The sequence below is a fragment of the Crinia signifera genome, chromosome 6, assembly GCF_055691185.1.
Source record: "Crinia signifera chromosome 6, ASM5569118v1, whole genome shotgun sequence".
Lineage (NCBI taxonomy): Eukaryota > Metazoa > Chordata > Amphibia > Anura > Myobatrachidae > Crinia > Crinia signifera.
In genome coordinates, this window is record NC_139222.1 from 165,169,413 (window position 1) to 165,194,375 (window position 24,963).

Genomic DNA, 24,963 nt, shown 5'->3' on the forward strand with positions numbered 1-24,963 from the left:
AAATGAGAAAGCTCTCCCAAACTCTCTCACTTCCTGATTCTCACACCCCATTACATTTGGCGAGAGAGTGAATATGTTAAACTAGGGCAGGAATCAAAATCAGTACTGTACACTGTTCGTATGGCTACATGCATCTATTTTGAGCTTCTGTATTAATATTAAATAACAGTTATATAACAGTATTATATAACAGCTATTATTAGTATGATTTTATTATATTTAATTAAATGTTTTATATGATACCCTCCAGTCTCCTCTGTAGAAAGACTAACATATATTTGTGGATGACTGGCAGATGGATGACTGTAGAAGTTTTGACCTTGAACTTTATGTTCCCCTTCAGAATCCTCTTTCCTCGCTAATGTGGCTTCCTGCTGTCCCAGAATGGTTTGTTTGTTCTATCTTTCAGATTCAGCTGAAACTGAACTAATACTGAGGCCCATTTATCATGGATCGCATTTACAGTGCGATCTGGGTGCAATGTTACCGCCCAGGATCGCATTGTAAAATGCGATCCCATTGGTGGTATGTATCATACCTGAGGCTCTTTTTGGAGCCCGGTCCCTGTGAAGTCCTGAGCCAGAAGCCGGGTGGGCTGTGCATGCGCGGTTAGCGCGGACCCCCTGCCGACCCCCACTGCCGTCGGGGCAGTGTGTAGCCCATAGGCTACAATGGGCTATAGCCATCTCAGGGATGCGAAGCCGGGCTGCCCGATGTTAATACATCGGGCAGCTTCGTATCCCCCATAGAAACCTATGGGGCAGGTGGCCGGCGGTTATGCAGGGGAGATCGCAACAGGGATCGGAGATTCCTGCTGCGGTCCCCATTTGATACATTCGGGGGATACTTAATATTTGCGGCTAACCCCCGTGTTTTCGGGGATTTAGCCACAAATATTGTTTTATAAATATGCCCCTGAATCTCCACACCCTCACCTACCCTCTCTCCACCTAATGGCCAAACTCTGAACTATAGGCTATCTCCTATTTTGGGATATTTTGTGGAAAGCACATTTGAGATCCATTCCCTATAAAGGCATACATGGTCGGTCCATTGTTCAAAACATGCAGGTATACTTTCTGTATCTTCCCTCTAATTTTTATTAGATTGCAGACTCTTGAGGTCACCCTTTATTCTTTCCATCTGAAGTAAACATCTATGTTGACTATATTTTTGCTTTACAAGTAGAAGAAAAATGTTATTGCTACACAGTGTTACTCATAGTGATTCTTATGTTATGCACTCCTAAATGCTATATTTATCCCTACACTATTTGTGTGTAGGATTGTGACCCAAAATGTAAATGAGATGAGTCACCTCTCAATATTGACTTTAGCTCCAGGCAAGACATTACAGTATTTAGATACCTAAATTATTGGCTAAAACAAAAGAAGTAAAATTAGATTGCAAAACGTCACATGTAATTATTTCATCAGCACACTGTCATAAAGTCATCACTCTATTGTCACAATACCTGGCGGTGAGCATATATATAAATGCCAGGAGACGGGTTGCAGAACAGATTACCATCATGATGAGAATAGGACAGATCCAGCTTCTCTGCCTGTTGCTTCCGCTCTGCACAGTGGTCACCAGCTTAGCAATAAAGGGACATGATGGAAATGGATTTCGTAAGTAATAACTCTTTTCTACTAAAGTCCTGTGTCTGACCCAGGATGTGGAACACAGTTCTAATTAGGGATGCCAATCCCAGGGCATTTTTTCAATCCCGAAATTCGGGATTGAAAAATGCCCAATCTTGCGATTCCCGGGATTGGCTTCCCTAATAAAAAAAAAACCCACCCGCATATTTACTTACATGTGCGGTGCAGTGCAGCCGGAAGCTATGTGGTGCGGCCGGGAGGGTGGGAGTTGGAGCCGGGCGGGCGATGCAGCCAGGGTGGGAAGACGGGAATGTTGGAGACTGGGCTGTGCGACCTCTGACATAATCACGATGCACATCCTGGTGTTTTAGGGGCCAAATCCCGGGATCCCACTGATCCCAATCCCAGGATTGGCCACCTTAGTTCTAATGCAGGTCAGACCCCTTCCACCACTGTGGATTGCTGCCATTCACACTACATTTCCTTGTGATGGGAACCCATTTCATGCTGTGAATGGGTTCTGTATCAGATAAACTGGGTTACCCATCTCCACTGCTGCTCACAAGTAAAGCCCTGCCAGGCAAAGGCATAACTACCATAGGTGCAAGGGGTGCAGCTGCTATGGGGCCCAAAGCTGAAGGGGGCCCATCATTACCGTCTAAGTAATTTGTTTTACATACATTTATCACCATCAGTTGCTAAATAGGGGGCCCTTACAAACTTTTGCTATGGGGCCTACAAATATCTAGTTACGCCCCTGCTGCCAGGTGTACATTATATACAATCCTATATAATATAAGACTGATACTGCTACTCACCTCTATCGGGGAATATGTGTTTTTGCGCAATGGCGGCCACTAGATGTTGCCTAACTGCACTGACATTAATGTTATGTTTGGTAACTAGTTGTATATAAAGAGAAACTGTTTCCCAAGGCAAGAGATCTAAACAACTCTACATTATGACATAAAGACAAGTATAAAAGTCATAGAAGGGACAAGGACAAAACAAGACTTTTTCTAAAGCTTGCTCTTGAACTACTGTAACACTTGCAAATATAGTCATCTGTAGTTAGAAAAGCCTTTTAATATATCATTAATATGGGCCATTCAAACATTAACAATTTATGGTATTATTTCATATGTATCAAGATGTCACCGATTCTTTGCTGCAGCCTGTATAGGAAGAAAGGCAACAGAGATGGCGCATTTTATTAATGCATATTTTTGGGGGCAATTTACTAAGATCGAATGGATATGAATACAACCATTCGTACCCATTCGATGTTAAACACATACGTAAATTAGCCGTCTACAAATTTACTATCAGCCTAATTCATATGATTTTCAATTTTTACGAATGGCAAGCTCCTACGTATTGATACACCATCGATAGAACGTGTCCATAGAGTTATATCTGATTGGCAAATTCACTATGAATTCCTATGCTGAATTCCGATGGGAATTCAGCTCAAAATACACATGCAAATTACAATGCATTTTCCCTGTGTATCTTGCTGAAGCCTGCACAGATCAGTCAGATCCTTAGTGTAAAAGATAGGGAAAATAAATAAATGGCGTGCGGGCCCCCCTCCTGGCTATAACCAGCCCCGGGCTCTTAGAGCCAGTCCTGGTTACAGAACTACATGGTGAAACTGGGGTCCCCTTGTATTTCTTAAACCAGCACCAGGCTCTTGTTCTAGCCCTGGTTCCCAAAATACGGGGGACAAAAGGACTAGGGGTCCCCCGTATTTTCAGCAACCAGCCCCAGGCTCAAACTGCCAGCTAATGCTGCAGCCGGGGGAGACTTTTTATACAAGTTCCCCTGGCCAAAGCATCAACCTGTGACTGTTCAGCCTAGGCCGAGACTCAAGGGGAGTGGGGACCCCCCAAATAAAAGGTTCCCCCCCCCTCTACAGTGTGCTCCCGGCCTGGGCTGAAGCCCAAGGCTGTCCCCAGACCCGCTTGCTGTGCTGTGAAAGTGTCAAAAATATAAGTATTGGGTTCTGTTGTGGAACAACAAACCCCAGCAAGCCTTCCCCGCATGAAGGAACTTGGAGAACCACAAGTCCCAGCATGCAGGGTGTTAATGGTCCCACTGGTTCTTGTAATTCCACAACAGAACCAATACCTAATTAAAACACACACAATGTAATAAGGTATACAATTATTACACACCCCATACACACATGCTTACCTATGGTGTCCACCGCAGGCCTGTCCTCTTCTCCATGTAGAATCCATAGGGTACCTGTGAAAATAAATCATACTCACCATCCCTCCGGCAGTCCACTTGGGTCCATGTAGACAATCCACGGGTTAAATATAAAATAATGCTAATTTTCCCAAATCCGGTGGACAATGAGGGGCTGCTTGTTTACACAAGCAACCCCTTCCAGAGACTGAGGGAAGTCCCTGTGACGTCAGTCATAGAAAATTCCCTCATCTAATCAGGAGCGAGGGGCTTCGGACCTGTTTGCCAGGCTGCGTAGCTCCATAGACGCGCATGTTATTAATTTTTAACATTAGAGTCTGTATGTGGTTCTCACCATAGGGCTCAATGTTAAAGATTTAACATGGGTGTCTATGGCGGGAACTGGCAAATGAGGCTGACAGCAAAGTCTGTGAGTGATGAAACGCGTTGGTAGTGGCCACCAGTGGCAAGGCACGGGTCTCTTGCCTTGTCTGTGTCCAGGATCTGTCTATGCCGAGTATGAGAATGACTGCTGGTGTACTTTTAAATTATATATATGTATGTATATATATATATATATATATATATATATATAGTAGTTGCTGGGCCGGCCCTCTCTGCTGCTTTCTGGGGTCAATATGCTTGCCTGGGTGCCATCTTTCTGCACCTGTACTCAGGTGCACCAATGTATGTAGCTATATGAAGCGTCACTCCAGGGCTTGTTTCAAATGTGAATATTTATTCGGTCAACGCCGTTTCGGGCCTCACCCTGTGTTCTGAGGATGGTTCTAGCCCCGAAACGGCGCCCTGGAATGACGCCCTGGTGTGACGCTTCATATAGCTACATATATATATATATATATATATATATATTCGGGATTTGGTGGTGCGGCACTCCCCGCATATTAACCAGACATGAGACCGGTTTTAAAGACATTAACCATGTCTGGTTAATATGCGGGGAGTGCCGCACCACCAAATCCCGATTGTCTAAATCTTATAGTGTGGGCACCCATCTGATTTCTGACAGCGTATGTGCAGTGTGATGTGCCGGTCTATTGGACTTCATATATATATATTAGGGCGGAGTGAAAAAACTGAAATTGAGAAATTCAAAATCGGCTAGTGTGGAAAAGTTGTGACTTGACTTGAATAAGAAACGTGCAAAAGCTTTTTGATCTGAGTCAACATCTTCTGTTCTGGCAAGAGGCCTGAAGTTTCACTTTTTTGGTGAAAATGACGAAAACTATGAAGATGCTCCGATCTAGTTATAATTATGTCAGGATGACCTAAGGTCCATACACACTCGAAGATTTTCATTTCAAAAGACTTTGCCAAAATCTTTGAAAGATATATCTGTCACCAAAGTAGTGCGTACACACTGAGCTATTTTCACCAAAGAGCAATAGATTTTCAGGAGGCGAAAGACTTTGCTGAAAATCTTTCATATATAAGGCAATTTACATAATGGGCGGTGTTTGACTTCCAAGGGTGGGAGCAGCAGACATTTTATTCAGTGCATTTCTGTTCTTGGGGCCTGGTTCAGAACTGATTGCTGGACTGTGTATCAAAAATGTAGCTAAGGCGGCACCTTTACAGGTGCCTCAGTGACAGGGGCATGCCTTCAGCCAATATGAAAGCACATCCCTGTCACTGAAACCGATGTGATTGGGCACTGGGCAGCAGATTCAGCAGTGACTGCATCCGTCTGTCTCTGTCAGTGCTGTATAGGCATTTAGCTTAGCTGCGGGGCCACTCGTACTTGCACTCAGCCCCGCCGCAATTAACTTTTACCCGATGGCAGGGCCTGCCAAACCATCACGCTGGTCCCGGACGTGTTGATCGCCACACTGGAAGGCGCAGATAAGCTTCCACGCTGCCGCATTACAATTGCCGGGGAACCGGCTGCAAGTCAAACTTTGGTAGTGTGTGGCCCGGCTCCTTCTCTATGGTCTCTCCGGCTCTGCCCCCTGGCCCCTGGGGGGGGAGGGGGTGCCGGATCTGGACCCGCAGGGGGGGTGCCTAGCCAGGTGCCTCATCAGCCGCTGACCCCACTGCACACAGTGGTGCCGATAATATATACATTGCTGGCCTCTACCAGCAATATATATATTACTGGCTATAAATACAGTAAATAATCATTGGTGGGCAGTGGTGCCAGTAGTATATACATTGCTGGCATGTGCCAACAATGTATATACTACTGGCTTATGGCATAAGCATATCATTGGTGCCCAGTGGTGCCCATAATATATACATTGCTGGCTTGTGCCAGCAAAGTATATACTACTGGCTTATGGCATAAGCATATCATTGGTGCCCAGTGGTGCCCGTAATATATACATTGCTGGCATGTGCCAACAATGTATATACTACTGGCTTATGGCATAAGAACATCATTGGTGCCCAGTGGTGACAGTAATATATACATTGCTGGCACATGCCAGCAATGTATATATTACTGGCTTAAAAAAGAAACATTGGTGACCAGTGGTGCTCCGTGTGGAGCAGGACGGAGGGAGGCGGGGGAGCAGGGCGGATGGAGGCGGGGCGTCAACTGCAAGCCCCGGGCAGCTGAACTGCCTGGACATGGAGTCGGAGGACGGAGGAAGCAGGACGGAGGGGGCGGGGCGTCAGCTGCAAGCCCCGTGCGGCTGAACATGCCAGGAGCCGTGGGGAAGGTGCCGGGGGACCAGCGCGGTGGACGGTGGGGTGAGTATGAAGCAGGCTGGGGCGGAGGGGGAGGGAGCGGGGCGGTCCGCCGGGTTGAAAGTGGCTAATCTTTCAGCCCGGCGGCCGTACACACACAGCGATGATGGATGAAATACCATCCATCATCGCTGCATCTGCTGGTAAAACCAGCAGATGAACCACCTTACTAGCGATGATGCGGGAGCGCGCATCATCGCTAGTCGGGGATCGCTGACCCATACACACTGGGCGATTTTCATCTGAAAATCGGTCAAAACGGCTATTTTAACCGATTTTCAGCTGAAAATCGTCAAGTGTGTATGGGCCTTTAGAGTGGTTCATTAATATACTTTAGCATAGTAAAAGAGAGTACGAGCTTGTGCTAGTGCAAAGTGACTGACTTTGGTGGGAGAAAAAATCCCTAATAATTGACCCATTTTCATGGTCACAATTGTGAATATTGTGTGTTTTCTCCTGAACGTGTTTATAATAGAAGAAGCACAAATACTCTAAATGGAATTTCGGTGACACTGTGTGAAATATAACACTGCATAATAGCCCTTAATCAGACCTGATCCCAGTACAAATTTGTTCTCAAAATGGGCAAAACAAATGCTGCATTGCAGGTGGGGCAGATGTAACGTGCTGAGAGAGTTAAATTTGGTTGGGGTGTGTTGAAACTGAAATCTAAATTACAGTGTAAAAATAATGCAGCCGGTATTTACCCTGCACAGAAACAAAATAACTCACACAAATCTAAAGGTGGCCATACATCTACAGATCGATTGTCAGATTGGGCTGGTTGGAACAAACAGCTGGTAATATCTGAATGACAGTTTTTCAGCATTTCAAAGCAAATGGTCAACTGTCATTTGCTCTCATCTTTTACCAGGATTTTGTTCCAACCAGACAGATCGGACAATAAATCTGTAGATGTATGGCCACCTTAAATCTCTCTGCACATGTTACATCTGCCCCACCTGCAGTCCAGCATTTTTTTGCCCATTTTGAGAACAAATTTGTACTGCGATCAGGTCTGATTAAGGGCCATTATGCAGTGTTATATTTCACACAGTGTCACTGAAATACATGAAATTGGATTTATGCTGCTCTCTTTGCAGTGCATATACAAAGATAGACAATCCTGTGTATATAAATAAGAAATAACTGTTGCAGTCTGTTATTGAAAAACAGTAACTGTTACAATAAGTATTACAAGTAAGTGTAAACTGACTAATGTATCATTTTACATATCACTTCTGTTTATTGACAGAAAAACAGTGTTGCATCCCCTATACTGGGAACATGATTGCGCTGCATTACAGCATATAATTATGCCAAAGATAAGCCAATATATTAACTGTTAAATACGTCGAAGTGTATTATGATGTAATAAATTGTAAGCTTGCAGCAGGGCCCTCTAACCCCCAAGTCTGTCTGTCATTACCCAGTTTGTTTTATCACTGTCTACTATTGTAAAGCGTAAAGGAATCTGCTGAGCTATATAAGAAACTGTAAATAAATAAATAAACAAATACATCTAATGTTTAGGGGAAAAAAAACAAGAACATTGATTCAAAAAATAACAGGTTAATCATTCTATGAGTGGTGTCCAGCAGTACATATATGCCAATCACTGTGTTCATTTCTAGGCAGCAGGGCCGTCTTAACAGCAGTGTGGGCACCTGGGCAAAGCAATGCACTGGGGCCCTTACCCATTCTCCCCTCCTAGGGGTGGGGGGTGGTATCAGCAGCAGCTTTGATGTCCCACAGGTGGCAGGGGGTGCTCTATCTTCCATTCAACATGTAGGACCTGGAGCAGTAACTTCTGCTAATTACTCCTTTACTGCACAGGTAGTGGGAGGGTGAACACTAACATGTGGAAGGGGGCACTGAGCTGTATGAAGGGTCCCTTGTAAATGACTTCCAGGGAGGTAGGGGGTGTTTTATACACAGGGGACGGTTGGATAATGGAGTGGGCTTAATATTCGTCATTTTCTGGTGGAAGGGCAGCTCGTTTGACTGCAGATATCGCCATTATCTGGAAATAGATTTCTTAGCCTAGTATAAAAACCTAGAGTCCCAACTTTCAGGAGGTGCTGGGAACTTGGGTATCAGAGATCAGGAGCCAGAGCAATTCATTGACAAAAATATAAAACTACACCAGACGTTTGGAGCTGGAGCAGGGGCCGGCTGCTTGAAGGCTGATATCTCTGGTTCTGGGCATGATAGAAACAAGCCGCTAGTGTCAGAGAGAACCTGAGAAATATGACTGGAAATTGTAATTAACAGGTCGGATGTGGACTGCTGCTTGGAAGTTGGATATCTGCAATTCCCCAGGGCCGATTTTCAAAATTCTGGTATCCCTGGAAAAAGGGGATCCTCAGCTATCAACATAGAGCCCTTATATGCCTGGGGCCCCTGGGCAAGTGCCCATACAAAAAGACAGCCCTGCTAGGCAGGATTGATCCTGCTCCACTCATATTCTGACACGAGCTGTGTGGATGTCTGCTGATATCTTGTCTTGAGAAAGGCCACCTGGTGGCCGAAACGTAGACTTCATGCTGTATAAAGTGGTAAAGTACCCTTATTAAAACAAACCATTTGAGACTGTGGTGAGTGCCCTCATTGGAGTATTGTACCCTACACTGCTATATGATTGGGACACATTGTGTCGCCTTAGGGGAGCACCCCAATAACGAATCAAGGAAGGTCCTGAGTCCACTGTATGTATATATATATATATATATATATATATATATATATTACTCTTTTGAGCACACCTTCCAGGGATGATTATATAGATTTTTGTTTTATCTGCCAGCTGAAGTGAGTAAATGTTCTATTTGTCCTGTACAAATATTAACAACAAAAATGTGTGCATTTCATATGCGTGTGCTTGTATTCTGTATATGATTTCTTTATCTAATGTATCTAAATATAGCATATGTGAAGTCAGGAAAGTGCCCCCCCGAGAGGAACTATAACAAAAGTGAACTTGAGGTCTGTCATCATCTTTGCAAAAACGACAATGATTGTGATGGGAATATGAAGTGTTGTTCTGATAACTGCCAAAGAATGTGCAAGCCTCCTGCACAGGGTAAGTGTACAGTACTGAGTATTATTATAAAGTACTTCAATCTGATTTCTGTGCAAGGCATCTCTGTAAAGATTTCCACAATGATGTACTTTAAAGTGTTCTCTACTGAGAGCTACCTTTGTTTTTCAGTATGTACGCTACACAGTTACTGTTCTAAACCATAAAGGTCCCTAAAGGTGATGTTTTATATACACTGATTCTGACTAGATATTCTTCAGAACATAGGTGTGTCACCCCCATTTTGTACGAGAGCGGGCCCAGGATTAGCCTAGTCAGACACAGATTTCTTCGACCAGGCTGCCGAGATGCTATGGCCAGTTTGAGTAAGCTTTAGACTGCAAAGACTCACCACAGTTTGCTAGAGTTTCGAGTTGCGGACGATTATTGCAATTGTGATCAGAGGCTGCATCCTCAGACACAGCACTCGGATCTCACAGACATATGGCTCCTGCATCTATCTCCAGCAGATGCCTCCTGCATCTATCTATCACCAGCAGATTTATTTATTTTATTTATTAACAGTTTCTTATATAGTGAACACATATTCTGCGGCGCTGTACAGAGAATATTTGAACATTCACATCAGTCCCTGCCCCAGTGGAGCTTACAATCTATATTCCCTAACACATGTACACGCACACACAGACATTCTAGGGTTAAATTGTTGGGAGCAAATTAGCCTACCAGTATATTTTTGGATTGTGGGAGGAAACCGGAGTACCCGGAGGAAACCCACGCAAGTACGGGGAATATACAAACTCCACACAGTTAGGGCCATGGTGGGAATCGAACCCATTGCCTCAGTGCTGTGAGGCAGTAATGTTAACCATTACACCATCCGTACTGCCCCAAGCAGGAGCAGATGCCTCCTGCTTCATTTTAATTGTACAGAATTGCACAGCTACTTCCCTGCAGGCTATGCAATTCTTGCATTATCATAATCAGGCCGACTGTGCAATAAGTGAACTTGGCTGCTGAGAATTAACTGTTCAGGTCAATTATTGCACAGTGTGTAAACAACTGTGGAGTATATTAGATGTCTGGTGCCCCTAAAATATTGCTATTTTTAGTTATTTCCCTGTTGAGTGAACCAACATTAAATTCACTCAGGAAGATTTAAAGTAATGGTACAGATTTAGGGGGGAATTCAGACCTCACCGAGTAATGGTATGTACACACTTGTACAATGTGCATGAGATTATGACTATATAGTCATAATCTCATCTGGATCGCATGCAGATTGTATGGGTTTTAACCCTTGCAATCCCGATGCGCTCTCCCGTATCGCAGCCAGAAAGTCTTGACTGCATAGACCAGGGGTTCCCAATCTTTTTTGATTCACGGCACCCTAGAGTATAAAAAAAAATTCACGGCACCCCTAGGCCAAATTTGTTTTTATTAGATTGGGTTTATATGCGATTCTTAGGATCAGTTTTGTGGTAAAGGGCAGGATTTGCTTCTGTTTATACACATTTTATAATTGCCAGCCACCAGCACTTCTTTTGCTCATAAATAATTAGCCATTAATAATTTTAATTGGTCCTGGACCACCAACCCAGGGCACCCCTGCAAGTGTCCCGAGGCACCTCAGGGAGCCACGGCACACAGTTTGGGAACCACTGGCATAGACTATATAATGCAGATCTGCACTATATAGTCTAAATTGTATGCAGATAGTCTAAATTGTATACATAGTCTAAATTGTAATATAGTCTAAATTGTACAAGTGTGTACACACCTTAAGTCCTCGGCTACGTACAGACTGTGCACAGTGGAAAAATCATTAGATGGTGAGCATTTTGCGTATGGATCTGCAGCAAATCGCCAATCAGCATAATTATCACATGCCTTGCACATCAATTTGAAGACTTGTACAGGGTGGGATTTCATTCTGGCTGGGAAGGCAATTAGCAGACCAGCAATCAGCCTGAATAACCCCTTTAATGTAGTTATAATTGTCTGTCAACTCTCTTTATTATTTTAAACAGTGATGTCTTTGAAGATGCATCTGGAGGTAGCTATTGTTTACACACAGAATGGCCGACTTATACACCTTTTGCATTGCAAAACTATGTCCGACCCGTGATCGCTGTCCCAGGTCCGACCCAGGCCATCGCTGCCACATTAAACCTGTGTCGCCATTATACAGAGGGTGGCCTGGGTTTAACCCTTCTTATTACCCGGTTCAAATTGCCGAGTTGGTCGACTCAGGTTATAAGCTGTATAATACTTTCACACCACACCTCGATCCGGGTCCATACCCTACCAACCTGGCAATAACCCAGGTCCAATGTGCAATGTGAAAGGGGTATTCGTGAATCCTAGTGAATTGATAGGCAATATATTTTTGTAATCTACAAATGGCTGCAATCCATAGGGTTGGGGTGTCCATCCCAGTTTTTAAAGTTCTGCAAACCTGTATTGATCCTTAGTATTCAGTTTGTTGTCATATGATGGTAATGTACACTCTTTGTTCCTCCACAGAGAGGGCAGGACAGTGCCCTATGTATGAAGCTCGCGCTGGAAAATGTCCTGATAATTGCACATCTGATAGTGAATGCCCCGGCCATAACAAGTGTTGCTTTAAAACCTGTGGAAAAACTTGTGTACCCACTTTAAGTGACCTTGCCAATCCAAACCTGAAGCCCACAATACGTAAGTGAAGCTTAATTAGCAATACTTTTGCAGGGGAATGATCATCTCTTTTTACATTATAAATAGTTCATACAAATTTTATTGGCAGCATGATGGGATCCCATACCCTGGACACCTCTGTACATGATATATGAGATTGTTCCCCTCTAGCTGTGACAGGTACACTGGCAAAGTGGCTTTATGGTCCCTACTATTAAAAAAAAAAGTGGCTTGTGAAAGAGGCTTTGGCTTTAGGCTGCCCAGCTGAAGTACAATGTACATGAAGTAATGGTTCCATCAAAGTTACATTGGCGCAGTCACCTTAAGAACTTTACCCTTACAGTACATTGGGATTGGTTATAGCTAACAAGCATGGAATAAATTAGGCCTTCATTTTATTCCTCGGCTGTCACCAGAAAGCCCCCCCTCCAGTCCTACCACCCTAGGCTGCAGCCTAATCAGACTATTGGTTAATCAGACACTGGTGGGCATGATCGCACATCTGAGCAGGGAGAGAGGCTTAGCACTGAGCAGCATTGTGCTGAGCTGCAGAGAGAGGCTGCTGCAGCTTCAGTTCTTTCACTCTCTCCCTGCCCCTCCACCAGACCCAGGCTCAGATAAAAAGTACCTTCCCCCCGCCCTCAGTTCCACTGGGTACAACCAGCGGTATTTGACACTCACAATGAGCCTCTGTATGTATAAAAGCAAATAGTGTAGAGAAAAATTACTTTTCTTTATGTTATCTGCAACATAAGAGTAGGTGTTACCTGTCCATATGTGTACTATCCTTCAGCAGGTGCTGGGGTCCAGGAGGCGCACTAGAGATTTGATGTAGGCTGATTTGATTTGGCTCTGGCAAGGATCGCCAGAGGAAACAGTTTTCAGTCCCCTCTCCAGTAGCCTTAATGTTTCCACATCTCGTTGGTACTGCTACCTACATCACCTTGATAAAGAGTCGCTATAATACATTTCCCCACAAGTTACTACACCATAAAAAACAATATAATCAAATAATATATTTTTTTCTAAATTGAAAAATGGAATCACATCTGTTGTTACATCGTCCCTGAAAAGCAATGTCACCACTCTGAGCTTGTGTCATTGTTTTTTTTTTTATCTAATGGTTTATTTCATACTGTATGCTTACATATAAGGATGCCAATCCCAGGGTATTTTTCAAATCCCAGGATTCGGGATTGAAAAATGCTCAATCCTGGGATTCTGGAGATCCTGGGATTGGCCCCCCAATTTAAAAAAACACGCCCCCTCCCCCCAAAGCCGCACATTTACTTGCATGTTACCAATAGCGGGGTAGGTGGCAGTACCGCCAAAAGAGGGTGGGCAGCAGTGACCTCTCACTGGGTGCTCAGATGCTGCCCATCATTAGACTGTGCATGCACAGTCTGATGCCAAAATCTCGGAATTGAAAACTCCAATCCGGGGATTAAAATCCCAGCAATTTTTGGGCCAAATCCTGGGATCCCCCCGATCCTGATCCCAGGATTGGCCACCCTACTTACATACAAGTATGCCACAAGTGTTATGGTTACAAGAAATCCCAGCAATTATATATAATTTGATTCATTTATATGCATAAAAAGGGCTGAAATAGGTAAAATATTTCCTGTCCAATCCATATGACAGTAATTACAGTGTCTTCAATGCCTGTAAACAACCATGCTTGTTTCTTTTCTAGAGAGAGGTTTCTGCCTTCAAGAAGAGGTTTTGAATTGTACAATAAAGGAAAGGTCAACATGTGACGAATTCTCATGTATAGATGATTACAAATGCTGCGACATTGTCTGCAGACGTGAATGTCGACGAGCTCTTGCAGGTAACTTGAAAATAGACTTTATTACCATTTTAGTACAATCTATGAGTAAAAAGCAACTTTGATACATAGTTCCACCACTTTTTATAGACCATATTCATCATCCATTGTGAGCCACTATAACACACAAACTACCTAGAGTGAATCTTTTGGGTGGGGGGTGTACTTTCAAATTGATATCTATATTGCAGTGTAAAAATAAAGGAGCCAGTATTTACCCTGCACAGAAACAATAAAACACCCAAATCTAACTCTCTCTGCACATGTTACATCAGCCCCACCTGCAGTGCACATGGTTTTGTCCATTAGAGAGTGATTGTGCCTTTTCAAGTGAATTAGAATAACCCCCGATGTTGGACCATGCCCACCAAAGGCTTGTTCCTGCTAAAAGTATGTGATCAGCCATTGAGTAGGTATGGTCATAAACTTGCTATCCCACAAATACACATATTATGAACCTTCATCTTAAGACACAGCTCTGTACCCCCTTTATTTTAATACATTTTATCTGTGGAACCTTTAATTTAATGATCTGTGACCACTTTAGAATAGTAAAAAGGATATGTGCCTCCTTAAGTGTATTAAATATAATCTGTGCCTTATAAATGTAATATGTCTGTGCTCCCTTTAGTCTAATTAGAGATGTTACTGCACTGGGTCTCAGGAGTGTTGTTGCTATGGGGCCTGGACTGCCTCTGGTGCACCGCTTTCCTCCTGTACCCAACTCACCCCTCCACCGCCATGTGAGAGTGAGACTGGTAACTGGGCCTCTACTGCATGACACAGTCTCCTCCTCCTATTGAGGGATGGGATGTTGCTAAGGGCAACATCCCATCTTCAATATAACTCCCATCTTAGAAATTGTACCCCTTAAATTTGGGTGTGTTATATTTTTTATATGCTGGGTAAATACTGGCTGCCTTTGAAAGTAACCCACAAGTGTTAAGGTGCGTACACACGTACAGATTTTCTGTCTGATCTATATGGTGGGAACAAAAACCTGGAAATGTATGGGAGCATATGACAATCAAAATTTTCCACCCAAATGCAGGAAAGCAGAAAAAAAGTATATGCTTTGATAAATTTGTTATATCAGAGTGATTTAAACAATTTGTCTGACTGATCACTGTCTGTTTTCAAGTGTTTGGGAACAATTTTTTGATTGTCAGTTGCTCCCATACATTTCCAGGTTTTTGTTCCCACCAGATAGATCAGACAGAAAATCTGTACGTGTGTATGCACCTTTAGATAGCTTTATTTTTAACCTGCAATTTAGATTTCAGTTTGAACCCACCACACCCAAATCTGACTCTGCACACATTACATCTGCCCCATCTGCAGTAGAGCATGGTTTGCCCAGTTGCTTGTTTTTTTTTTCTTCTTTACTTACAAACATGAATCAGAACATGGCATGGAGCTGTATAAACTTGGGGAATATGTCTTTCAAAAAAATATATACCCCATAAGGATATGCCTTTTATCTTATTTGTCCCTAAGTGTTTTTTGGTGTTCTTTAGAGAGGGCCGGTAACTGTCCTGCTGAAACTAAAGATTGCCCTGCTGGAGTGGAAAATACAAGCTGTCAGTCTGACTATGACTGCAAAGCATTACACAAGTGTTGTTCTACAAAGTGCGGCAAGAAATGCGTCCAATCAGAGAATGGTAAGTATATTAGAAGCACTGTCAGCATTAAATACTTAAAATTAAAATATAAAAAAATAAAAACTTTCTCTCTATATCAGTCATTCCCAACCACGGTCCTCAAGGCACACCAACAGTGCAGGTTTTAGTGATATCCAGGCTTGAGCACAGGTGACTTAATTAGTACCTGAGCGATTCTGATTAATCCGTCTGTGCTGGAGCCTGCATATCACTAAAACCTGCACTGTTGGTGTGCCTTGAGGACCGTGGTTGGGAATGCCTGCTATATATATATATATATATAAACAAACAAGGTTTCCAAAACGGCACTCAAAAAACGTATATAACAACAGTGGTGCAGGGTCCGATGGGATTAATAGAAGCAGCACTTACCCAACCTTGCAGCAGGGAAGTAGACAGACCAGCACTCGTTTTAAGTAGAAAAAAGGTGAACGTATTAAAGAATATTTACAACATGGCAAACATCTTATAGAACATCAAACAGACCCAGCAGGCTGTTTCAACTGGGTTCCAACCTGAAGAAAACTGGTTGGAACCCAGTTGAAACAGCCTGTCGGGTCTGTTTGATGTTCTATAAAATGTTTGCCATGTTGTAAATATTCTTTAATACATTCACCTTTTTTCAACTTAAAACGAGTGCTGGTCTGTCTACTTCCCTGCTGCAAGGTTGGGTAAGTGCTGCTTCTATATATATATATATATATATATTCAGTGGCGTAGCTACCTATGTGGCAGACCCCGAGGTGGCTTGGGGGAGCGACGCCAGCAGGGTCTGTGGTGGGCGCCGCTGGCTGAACTGACAGGTGACCCAGGCAGCAGTAAGTGCTGAGCTGGTCCCGTCTTGTACATATCTATTGAAGCTGGGATGTTGCCCATAGCAATCAATCAGACTCTACTTTTTATTTAATTAGCACCTTATAGAAGATAAAAGATAGAATATAATTTGTTTCTATGGGCAACATTCCATGTTCAAAAGAACTCCCATATTAGTAAATGTAACCCCATGTCTCACAAAATGCAAGCCTTAAGGCCCATACACACTGGGCGACTTTGAGTTGAAAGTCGCTCAAAACAGCAGGTTTGAGCGACTTTCAGCTCAAAGCCGCCCAGTGTGTATGGCCCGGCAATGGGTGGTGAGCGCTGCTGCTCGCTCCCGCAACATTGCCGAGAAAGCCTTTCATCTGCTGATTATACCAGCAGATGAGCGGCTTTCAGGACGGCTTTGCATCTGCGGGTTTCACAGAAGAATGTAGCACAACCTGAGTAAAATTTCGCTGTAGCTGGGAGATGCTTGAGAAGAAGTGGCTTCAATGCTTTTCCAACTTTGAACTTTGTTGTGTGCATGTTATTAGACAGAGAAGAAATATAAAATCTATAGTACACAGGAAAATGGGACAAGCAGCCAATTTATTGTATGCTCTCCAGTTAGTAGATGAAATCCTGCCTCAGTTATCTCACAACAATGATTGCAGTGGCTCGGGTCACCCTCCATTTGGAATACATAGGCACCAGAGGTCAAAAGGCTGCCACTGGCCTCCCAACACAGTGAATCCCGACAGGAGCTCTGTATGTATCCTAACCTTCTCGATAGCCTAGCCCCTACCCTTCCCATACCCCAGAGCCTAACCCTAGACATCCTGAATAGTGCCTAACCCCTGTACCCTGACTCCTAACCCTAACCTCCCCACCCCGCAGCCTAACCCTAACCCACCCCTTCTAAGTGGCTAAATCAAACACCCTTCACCGCAGCCTAACCCGAAATTCCCCCATAATCCTAAACCTAAATCTCCCCTAGTGCCTGCACTTAAACCCCCCTTCTCAGGCCTAACCGATACCCGCTCCAGCATACTTTCGGTCAGGATTTCGGCACTGGCATAGTCCTACACGTTGGAGTTCCATCGCTAGTGTTCTGGCGGTAGTGGAATTCTGGCACCGGCATCCCAGGATTATAACTGCATCCCCTCCATTTATACGTCTGGTGCGGGGCAGAGCCTCCAAAAAACATCTCTCTCTCTCTCTCTCTCTCTCTGTCTGTGATTCCTACCTATGTACTAGCAGCATAATTTTACACTTCTTTCACATCCCATCCTGGGGGCAGCTGTATAACCCCCACAGCGACCTGGCAACAAGCCAAGTCGCTGAAGCCAGGCGGGGCGGGGTGGAGCGATGGCGAGTCATCTGGGCGGGGTAGGAGGCAGAGCTTGGAGCTGATACTGTCTCAAAGCGCTGCCTCCTCCATATTGTGAACATGACCCGGGATACACATTCTCACTGCACAGCAACAGCAAACACATTCTCACTTCACAGCAATAGCAACCCGGGTCCGACCTGGGATTAACCCTTTTTTAACCCGGGTCAGAATGCTGAGTTGCAGGACCCAGGAAATTTAAAATGGTACTTTCGCACTGAACCTTGACCTGGGTTGATACGTCATCAACCCATCAATAACCCCACGTGTGTACTGAGTTCACAGACGAACACTGCCGGTGGGGGTGCAGGAATGAAGGGTTTTAAATAGATCCCTGTTTATAAGCCAGACCACCTTCCCAAAAGAAGGGTCAGCTCTCTGTGAATTTATGCCAACTGCAGGACATAATACTTCAATAGGCAGCAGGGTAGCAAAACCCAAAGTATAGATGCCGTGGAGGGCAGTGAGGATGAGATGATGATGACAGCGAGGGAAGAGCACCCTTCTCATGAGACCTTACAGTGTAAAGGGTATTCACAACATAGTTGGGATAGACAAACTTGTCACCAATCTGATCATCACAATGTTGCTGTTACTGACCTCTACACGTCTTTATAAAACAAAAAGTCAAGCATTAAATATTCTTTATAATGCAGATTGCCCTTTTAGCTACTTATTCCAAACATAAACAGAACATTGTGATAATTTAGCGGAAAAGAATGCTACATATGCAACACTTTATACTAGGGCACCTGTGTACCAGAGAGCATATAATTGACTTCATTATTTAATTATTAACAGTTTCTTATATAGCGCACATATTCCGCAGTGCTTTACAGAGGATATTTGAACACTCACATCAGTCCCTGCCCAAGTGGAGCTTACAATCTATATTCCCTACCACATGTATACGCACACAGACATTCTAGGATTAATTTTGTTGGGAGCCAATTAACCTACCAGCATATTTTTGGATTGTGGGAGGAAAACGGAGTACCCGGAGGAAACTCACGCATATACGGGGAGAATATACAAACTCTGCACAATTAGGGCCATGGTGGGACTTGAACCCATGACCTCAGTGCTGTGAGGCAGTAATGTATTACACCATCCGTACTGTTATACAGTAAAATTCTTTATGCGTTATTTAGGCTTTATTTACTACCAGTTATTTATATAGCGCACAGATATTCTGCAGCGCTTTACAGAGAATATTTGAACATTCACATCAGTCCCTGCCCCAGAGGAGCTTAAAATCTATATTCCCTACCACATATACACGCACACACAGACATTCTAGGGTTAATATTTGTTGGGAGCTAATTAGCCTACCAGTATATTTTTGGAATGTGGGAGGAAACCGGAGTACCCGGAGGAAAGCCATGCAAGTACGGGGAGAATATACAAACTCCGCACAGTTAGGGCCATGGTGGGAATCAAACTCATGACCTCAGTGCTGTGAGGCAGTGCTGCCCTATTTTGCAGTATTGTGATCATATTTGGGTGTCAGTTTACACAAGCAAACTAAATTTGTTTCTGATGTATTCTATTGCAGTCCCCTCTGTTCTACATTAACGCTGCCTGACTGTACTTCACTTCTATCTTGGATGAAGAGAAATGAAACCTGCACAGTGTACATGTCCATAGCATGTTTATGTATACCCTTAGAACCGTGATATTGTTTATGGCTGTATATGGAGCACCACGGACAAACAGATGCCTTTACACCTACAAAGTTGGGGCATTTTAAAAATAAGAATGCACGAAAGTCGCGAGAAGATGCTGTTTCCCTGTGTAAGAAGAGTAATGGGCATGTTTGTGATTTTGGCTGTGTTTCTCGTCTTGCAGAAACTGGGACCATGCTTATTTAATTTATACTAATTATAATGAATACAACGGGAAACAAAAGTGTATTTTAATAAAAACAAATCGACTTATACATTTTTATATATTTATTTAAAAGCAATTACTGCTATTTTTCCCTTGTACAGTATTTGGAAAGTATAAATATTAAGGTTTAAATGACTGATGATGAGGAAAAATGCTGGCTGAAAATCGCTCCTTGTCACTCATCTGCTGGCTGGCGATGATCCAGGGAGCAACCATCCCAGAAAAATTGCCCATGAAACGTGGGGCGTACGCAACAGCCCTTCACACCCCCCTCCACCCCCTGCTCGGATGTTTCTGTACGATCATTTTCTGCACGGGCCTCACGCCGTGTCTGTACATGTGAGGCGTTCGCACATTCGCAGATACGCTTCTGCACATGCGCAATCACCAACCATCGGCTGTCCGTCCACACTCGGAGCCATCCGACTCAATCAGAATAAGGGCCAGTATGATGAATAGGTGGAAGATCTTTTTTTTTCTCAAACAATTTTATTGGTTGCAACACATAACGTACAGTAGAAAATAAACACATTACAGTTTTGTCAGCATCACATGGGCCCTTATTTTGATCTGGGCGGTACGGCCCGCGTGCGGCCGTACCGCCGATGTTTACACTCTGCACATGCGCAGAGGTCACTCTGCGCATGTGCAGGGGAATTCTCCGAACAAAAAATTTAGACGCCGCAAAGGGGGCGTATAGGGGCGTGAGGGGCTTAATAGCCTCATTACCCTATGTATACGCCCAGCGTTTCATGGGCGTTCCCATGCAAACGCGGGGTGTATGCATGGTAATGAGGCTATGACGCCAGTGATGGGGGCGGAAAGCTGACATCGCCGGATGTCAGCTGCCCGCCCCAATACAAGCTTTCACACGGACGATTGTCCGTGTGCTCTAAGCTTGCGTGAGCGGGGGGAGCGTGCGGCCCTGCCTTCGATGGTCATCGACCATCGAATGCAGGGGGCAGCTCCCACCATGGTGGAGGCGTACGCCCCACCATTTTCATGAGGATCGGCAGCCGTCCGTGTACGGACGGCCGTGCCGATCCGTCTTGTAGGCGGGGATTCGTCTGGTGCGGTCGGAGCCGCATATGCGGCTCCGGCCGCACCAACCAGAATAAGGGCCATAAGGAGGACATGATATATGTGAACATAGCAATCAATCAACATTAAGTCAGGACTGTCATTTGTGGGTCAATACATATAAGGCATTAATATCTAGGATTTATAGCAGTATTATTAGAATTTTGCAGGTATATGACAGATCCTCAAAAAGGGGGAAAGTCATTTGCTATGGTTTCTAAATTATACCAAGATATCTCTTTGTATTATTTTAATCATTAATGACAGGGGAGGCACTGCCTCCCCTGACTGCACATCCCTGCACTTGCCATAGTTTTTATTTGGCACTGTTGTAGAGTGGCCAGCTGTTCACTTTTTTTGTTTGTTTTGCAGGTGTCCAGATAAGTTTATGTATATAATGTGAGCATATTACAATACTTAACAAATGTAGAATCTTGTCTACAAATGGCAAATCTAAATATTACCTTTAATTTAGATTACACTTAAATATAATTATGTAAGTAGCTGCGGATTTTGGGTAAATAGATATATCTAAACGTAAAGCTCCAGTGAAGAGCCTGATGAGGTGCAAAATGTAAGCATCAAATGTTCAGGGTAGCCAGAACTAGAAATGGAGTTAAGAACTTACAGCTATCCTGCAACAGTGATAAAAAGAGGCTTGCCTGGGCTATGAGGCAATGCCAGTCAGGGGCTAAAGGGGTGCAAACACAAGCAAGTGGCACTGGTGCATTGCAATTCAGAAATAAGTGTGACGATAAACCCTGTAAGATGTGGGTGTGGCTTTAAATTGTCAATGAAATATAAGAAAAAATGGTACTTATGTAATATCTGGGCTCCCGTTTTTCTTATGAGACCTCGTCCGCTCGCCACGCTTCGGGCACGGTGGCTCGCTGCGCTCGCCACACTATATAAAATCAACTCCATGCGTAGTTGGATAGTAGGGTTATGAAAAAATGGGGTGCATTTAACATGGGAGCCCAGATAATACATAAGTACCGAAAAAATTGTTATATAAAAAAAAAATAAAGTAAACAAATGTAACAACATATGAGCAGAATTTAAAGTGGTCATGGAGAGGTGGTTTCTGTTAGAATTACTGTGCAGGGCTGTGTGCATTAACGAGCCATCCATGCAAACAAAGCCAGCTATAGTTAGCCATCACCGGCTTTTCGCAAGTTAAGTGACAACCGGTGGCAATTTTGGAGCACCATGCTGGCTTTGGTGGGTGAGTTCGGCAGCGGCCTTCTTCTCCCCATGGCCATCACAGTGTTGAGTAAGTCTTGGCCTACCCGGTGCTGCGAACAGGGGGAAAACCATGCAATGGTAAGTGATTGCGAATTGTTTTCCCCCTATGTGCATGGTTATGCAAATAGGTAGGATTCCGTATAGCCATGCACATGGGCAGGATTTCTCGTGTTCGGGGCAGCATTTACCTGATTGCTGGGCTCCAAAGATTTGCAGCCCAGCGATCAGGTTTGAATCAGGCCCTCAGTGCCACCCAGTCCCTTCCCACTTTAACCCCTAATTATGAGGCTGACAAACTCAAGACTATTGTGCTGAACCCTATACAATACATATAGGATTCTAGCTACTGATTAACAGCGCAGGGAGTATAAAAAAAGACATACAGATGGAGCGCCTCTCTTCCTTGGCCGGGATCGCCAGAATGTCCTCGCTGGGGATCGCCGCCGCAGAGGCGCTCCATCTGACTGGGACGTGTGCGTGCGTCTCACATGCACGCGCATCCAAGTTTCAGGACGGCGCCGCTGCAGGTCAGGACAGTGGGGGGGACAGTGGGGCAGCGAGGGGCACCAGGGGAGGCGGCGGGGACCCATAGACAGCTCTGTAGCCACGGGGCGCGTAAGCATCTCTTGCGCGTGGCCCTGGTGTGAGAGCCAGCTGCTGGTGGGGGAGCCAGCTGCTGGTGGGGGAGCAAGCTCCTGCAAGAATGAGGCTGGCTACATCTGTACAGGCACCATTCTAGTGATCGATATACAAGGAGGATTGTGAATTGTAGTTTCTCAGGAAAATATTCTGAAAGCCCCAGTGTAAGTTCCATAGTAGGGAAATAGCTATTAAAAGATGGTTGTCGGTACATGCAAATATTAAGTACCATCGGGAGGTATACTGTGATTCCCCATTTTTTTAATTCTACAGTGCTGCCTGTCATGCTAGGGGTCTGAGTCACTATGACGAACCTCTGTTGGGAACTCGGAATGATACACAAGTTGGGGAGGCTTCAGGAGACCCTTGTGCATTTAACTGCACCAAAGTGCACCCAGAGGAAGGAAGAGACAAAGTAAAAGTACAACCAGATTTATTGAGGTAGATGGTAACAGGAAGCTTGTACTTGGCAACAAGCGAGAAGTAAAGTAAGCAGAATGGCAAATATGACAATGGAGGACAGTTAGTAAGGGTTCAGTGCAGAGCAATGATGAAGTCCTTTAAGTGGCAAACAGCCAACACCAATGCGGAAGCAATACTTTACTTTGAGTTGAAAACTGAATGATGATTTAGAAAATCAATGGAATGCAGAACGATAGCTGGAGCATCAAATGCTTGACCGATGGTTAGAACATCGAAGGAATGCTGAACGATGGCTGGAACATCAATTGCTGACTGAACGATGGCTGGAACATCGAATGCTTGATCGATGGCTGGAACATCGAATGCTGACTGAAAAATGGCTGGAACATTGAATGCTTTACCGATGGTTAGAACATCGAAGGAATGCTGAACAATGGCTGGAACATCGAATGCTGACGGAACGAGGGCTGGAACATCGAATGCTTGACTGATGGTTAGAACATCGAAGGAATGCTGAACGATGGCTGGAACAGTACAAAAGGACTGTGTGTTGTCCGTTGGTCTTAAATGGTCAACCGGTGGAGATTGTTGATACTTTCAAGTTTCTGGGTATCAATATTGCTAACGATCTTTCATGGAATACCCATATTAACATCATTACTAAGAAGGCCAACCAGCGCATGTATTTCCTGAGGAAACTGCGACTGGCTGGTCTGAGTGAGAAGACCCTGACCAATTTTTACTCTTGTGTCATTGAGAGTATCCTCACTTATGGGTTATTGGCCTGGTTTGGTCCCTGCTCGGCTGCGAATCGAAAGTCCCTTCAGAGGGTTGTGTCAACTGCGGGTAAGGCAGTGGGTGTTGTTCTGCCAAACCTGCACGACATCTTCCTGAGTCGACTTTCTTTGAAGACAAAATGTATTCTGAGTGATTTTACCCACCCATATAATGACTTTTTCTCCTTATTACCATCTCATAGGCGTTATCGATCAGTTTTATGTAGGACAAAGAGATTTATAGAGAGTTTTTTTCCAATAGCTGTTCGGATTTTAAATAACTGTAAATCTTAGGGGTGAATAATGTAGACATGTACGATGTGGTTGTCTGTTATCACTGTCTTTTTATGCCTTTGCTGTATATATGTGCTGTATGCTCTTTTATTTTCGTTTAATGTTCACTGCATGTGGCCATTTTATGACAAATAAAGATTCTGATTCTGATTCTGATGCTGACGGAACGATGGCTGGAACATTGAATGCTGAAGCTAGGCTAGGAACTGCTGAGGTAAGTATCCTATACTGGACACTGGATCACAGGAGCTGGAATACCTGGAATGAAGCACACTGCAGCAGAGAGAGAGATAACTGCACCAACAGGAGACAATTGACAATTGAAGCACCAGCATCAGTCTGTGTGTTTGTATCCACCATGCATGTGGCTGGGAGCAATGGCGGCAGACTGGAGGATTGCCGGACACTGTCACTCAGCGTGAGGGGAGTGTCGCGCTGCACAGGCGCGGACTCAGCAGCGGTGAGAGAACCGGGAGATGATGCAGGACGGGACACAACGCACACAGGACGCCGGCTGTGTCTGGACTTGAAACGCAAGCTCAGCCTGCGCAGACACTTAGCCGGTAAGAGAGCTTGCTTTAATACTCGAATCGTGACGCTGCCTTTTTAATCTCTAGTCATACTTCAAGAATCTAATTTCATCCCAATCTTTGAACCCCCGATCTCATTGCCACTGTGAACTCCCTCATCTTCCCACCTTCTCCTTGACCCCCT

The 24,963-nt window shown here is 44.2% G+C and overlaps 1 protein-coding gene across 1 annotated transcript; it reads left to right on the forward strand.

Annotated features, from left to right (window-relative positions):
- Nucleotides 1-352: 352 nt before the first annotated feature.
- On the forward strand, nt 353-19,830 carry WFDC3 (WAP four-disulfide core domain 3). Its single transcript, XM_083145509.1, has 7 exons — nt 353-387; nt 1,437-1,631; nt 9,433-9,588; nt 12,073-12,243; nt 13,919-14,056; nt 15,571-15,714; nt 19,458-19,830. The coding sequence occupies exons 2-7, from the start codon at nt 1,532-1,534 to the stop codon at nt 19,475-19,477; spliced, it is 729 nt and encodes a 242-aa protein (XP_083001635.1). The 5' UTR covers nt 353-387; nt 1,437-1,531; the 3' UTR covers nt 19,478-19,830.
- Nucleotides 19,831-24,963: the final 5,133 nt, after the last annotated feature.

What these genes read in the sequence shown, in the direction of transcription:
- WFDC3 (XM_083145509.1), top strand. Translation starts at nt 1,532, where the DNA reads ATGATGAGAATAGGACAGATCCAGCTTCTCTGCCTGTTGCTTCCGCTC. An exon ending in ACATGATGGAAATGGATTTC is followed by an intron (nt 1,632 to 9,432) that starts GTAAGTAATAAC and finishes ATCTAAATATAG; the next exon opens with CATATGTGAAGTCAGGAAAG. An exon ending in ATGCGTCCAATCAGAGAATG is followed by an intron (nt 15,715 to 19,457) that starts GTAAGTATATTA and finishes ATTCTATTGCAG; the next exon opens with TCCCCTCTGTTCTACATTAA.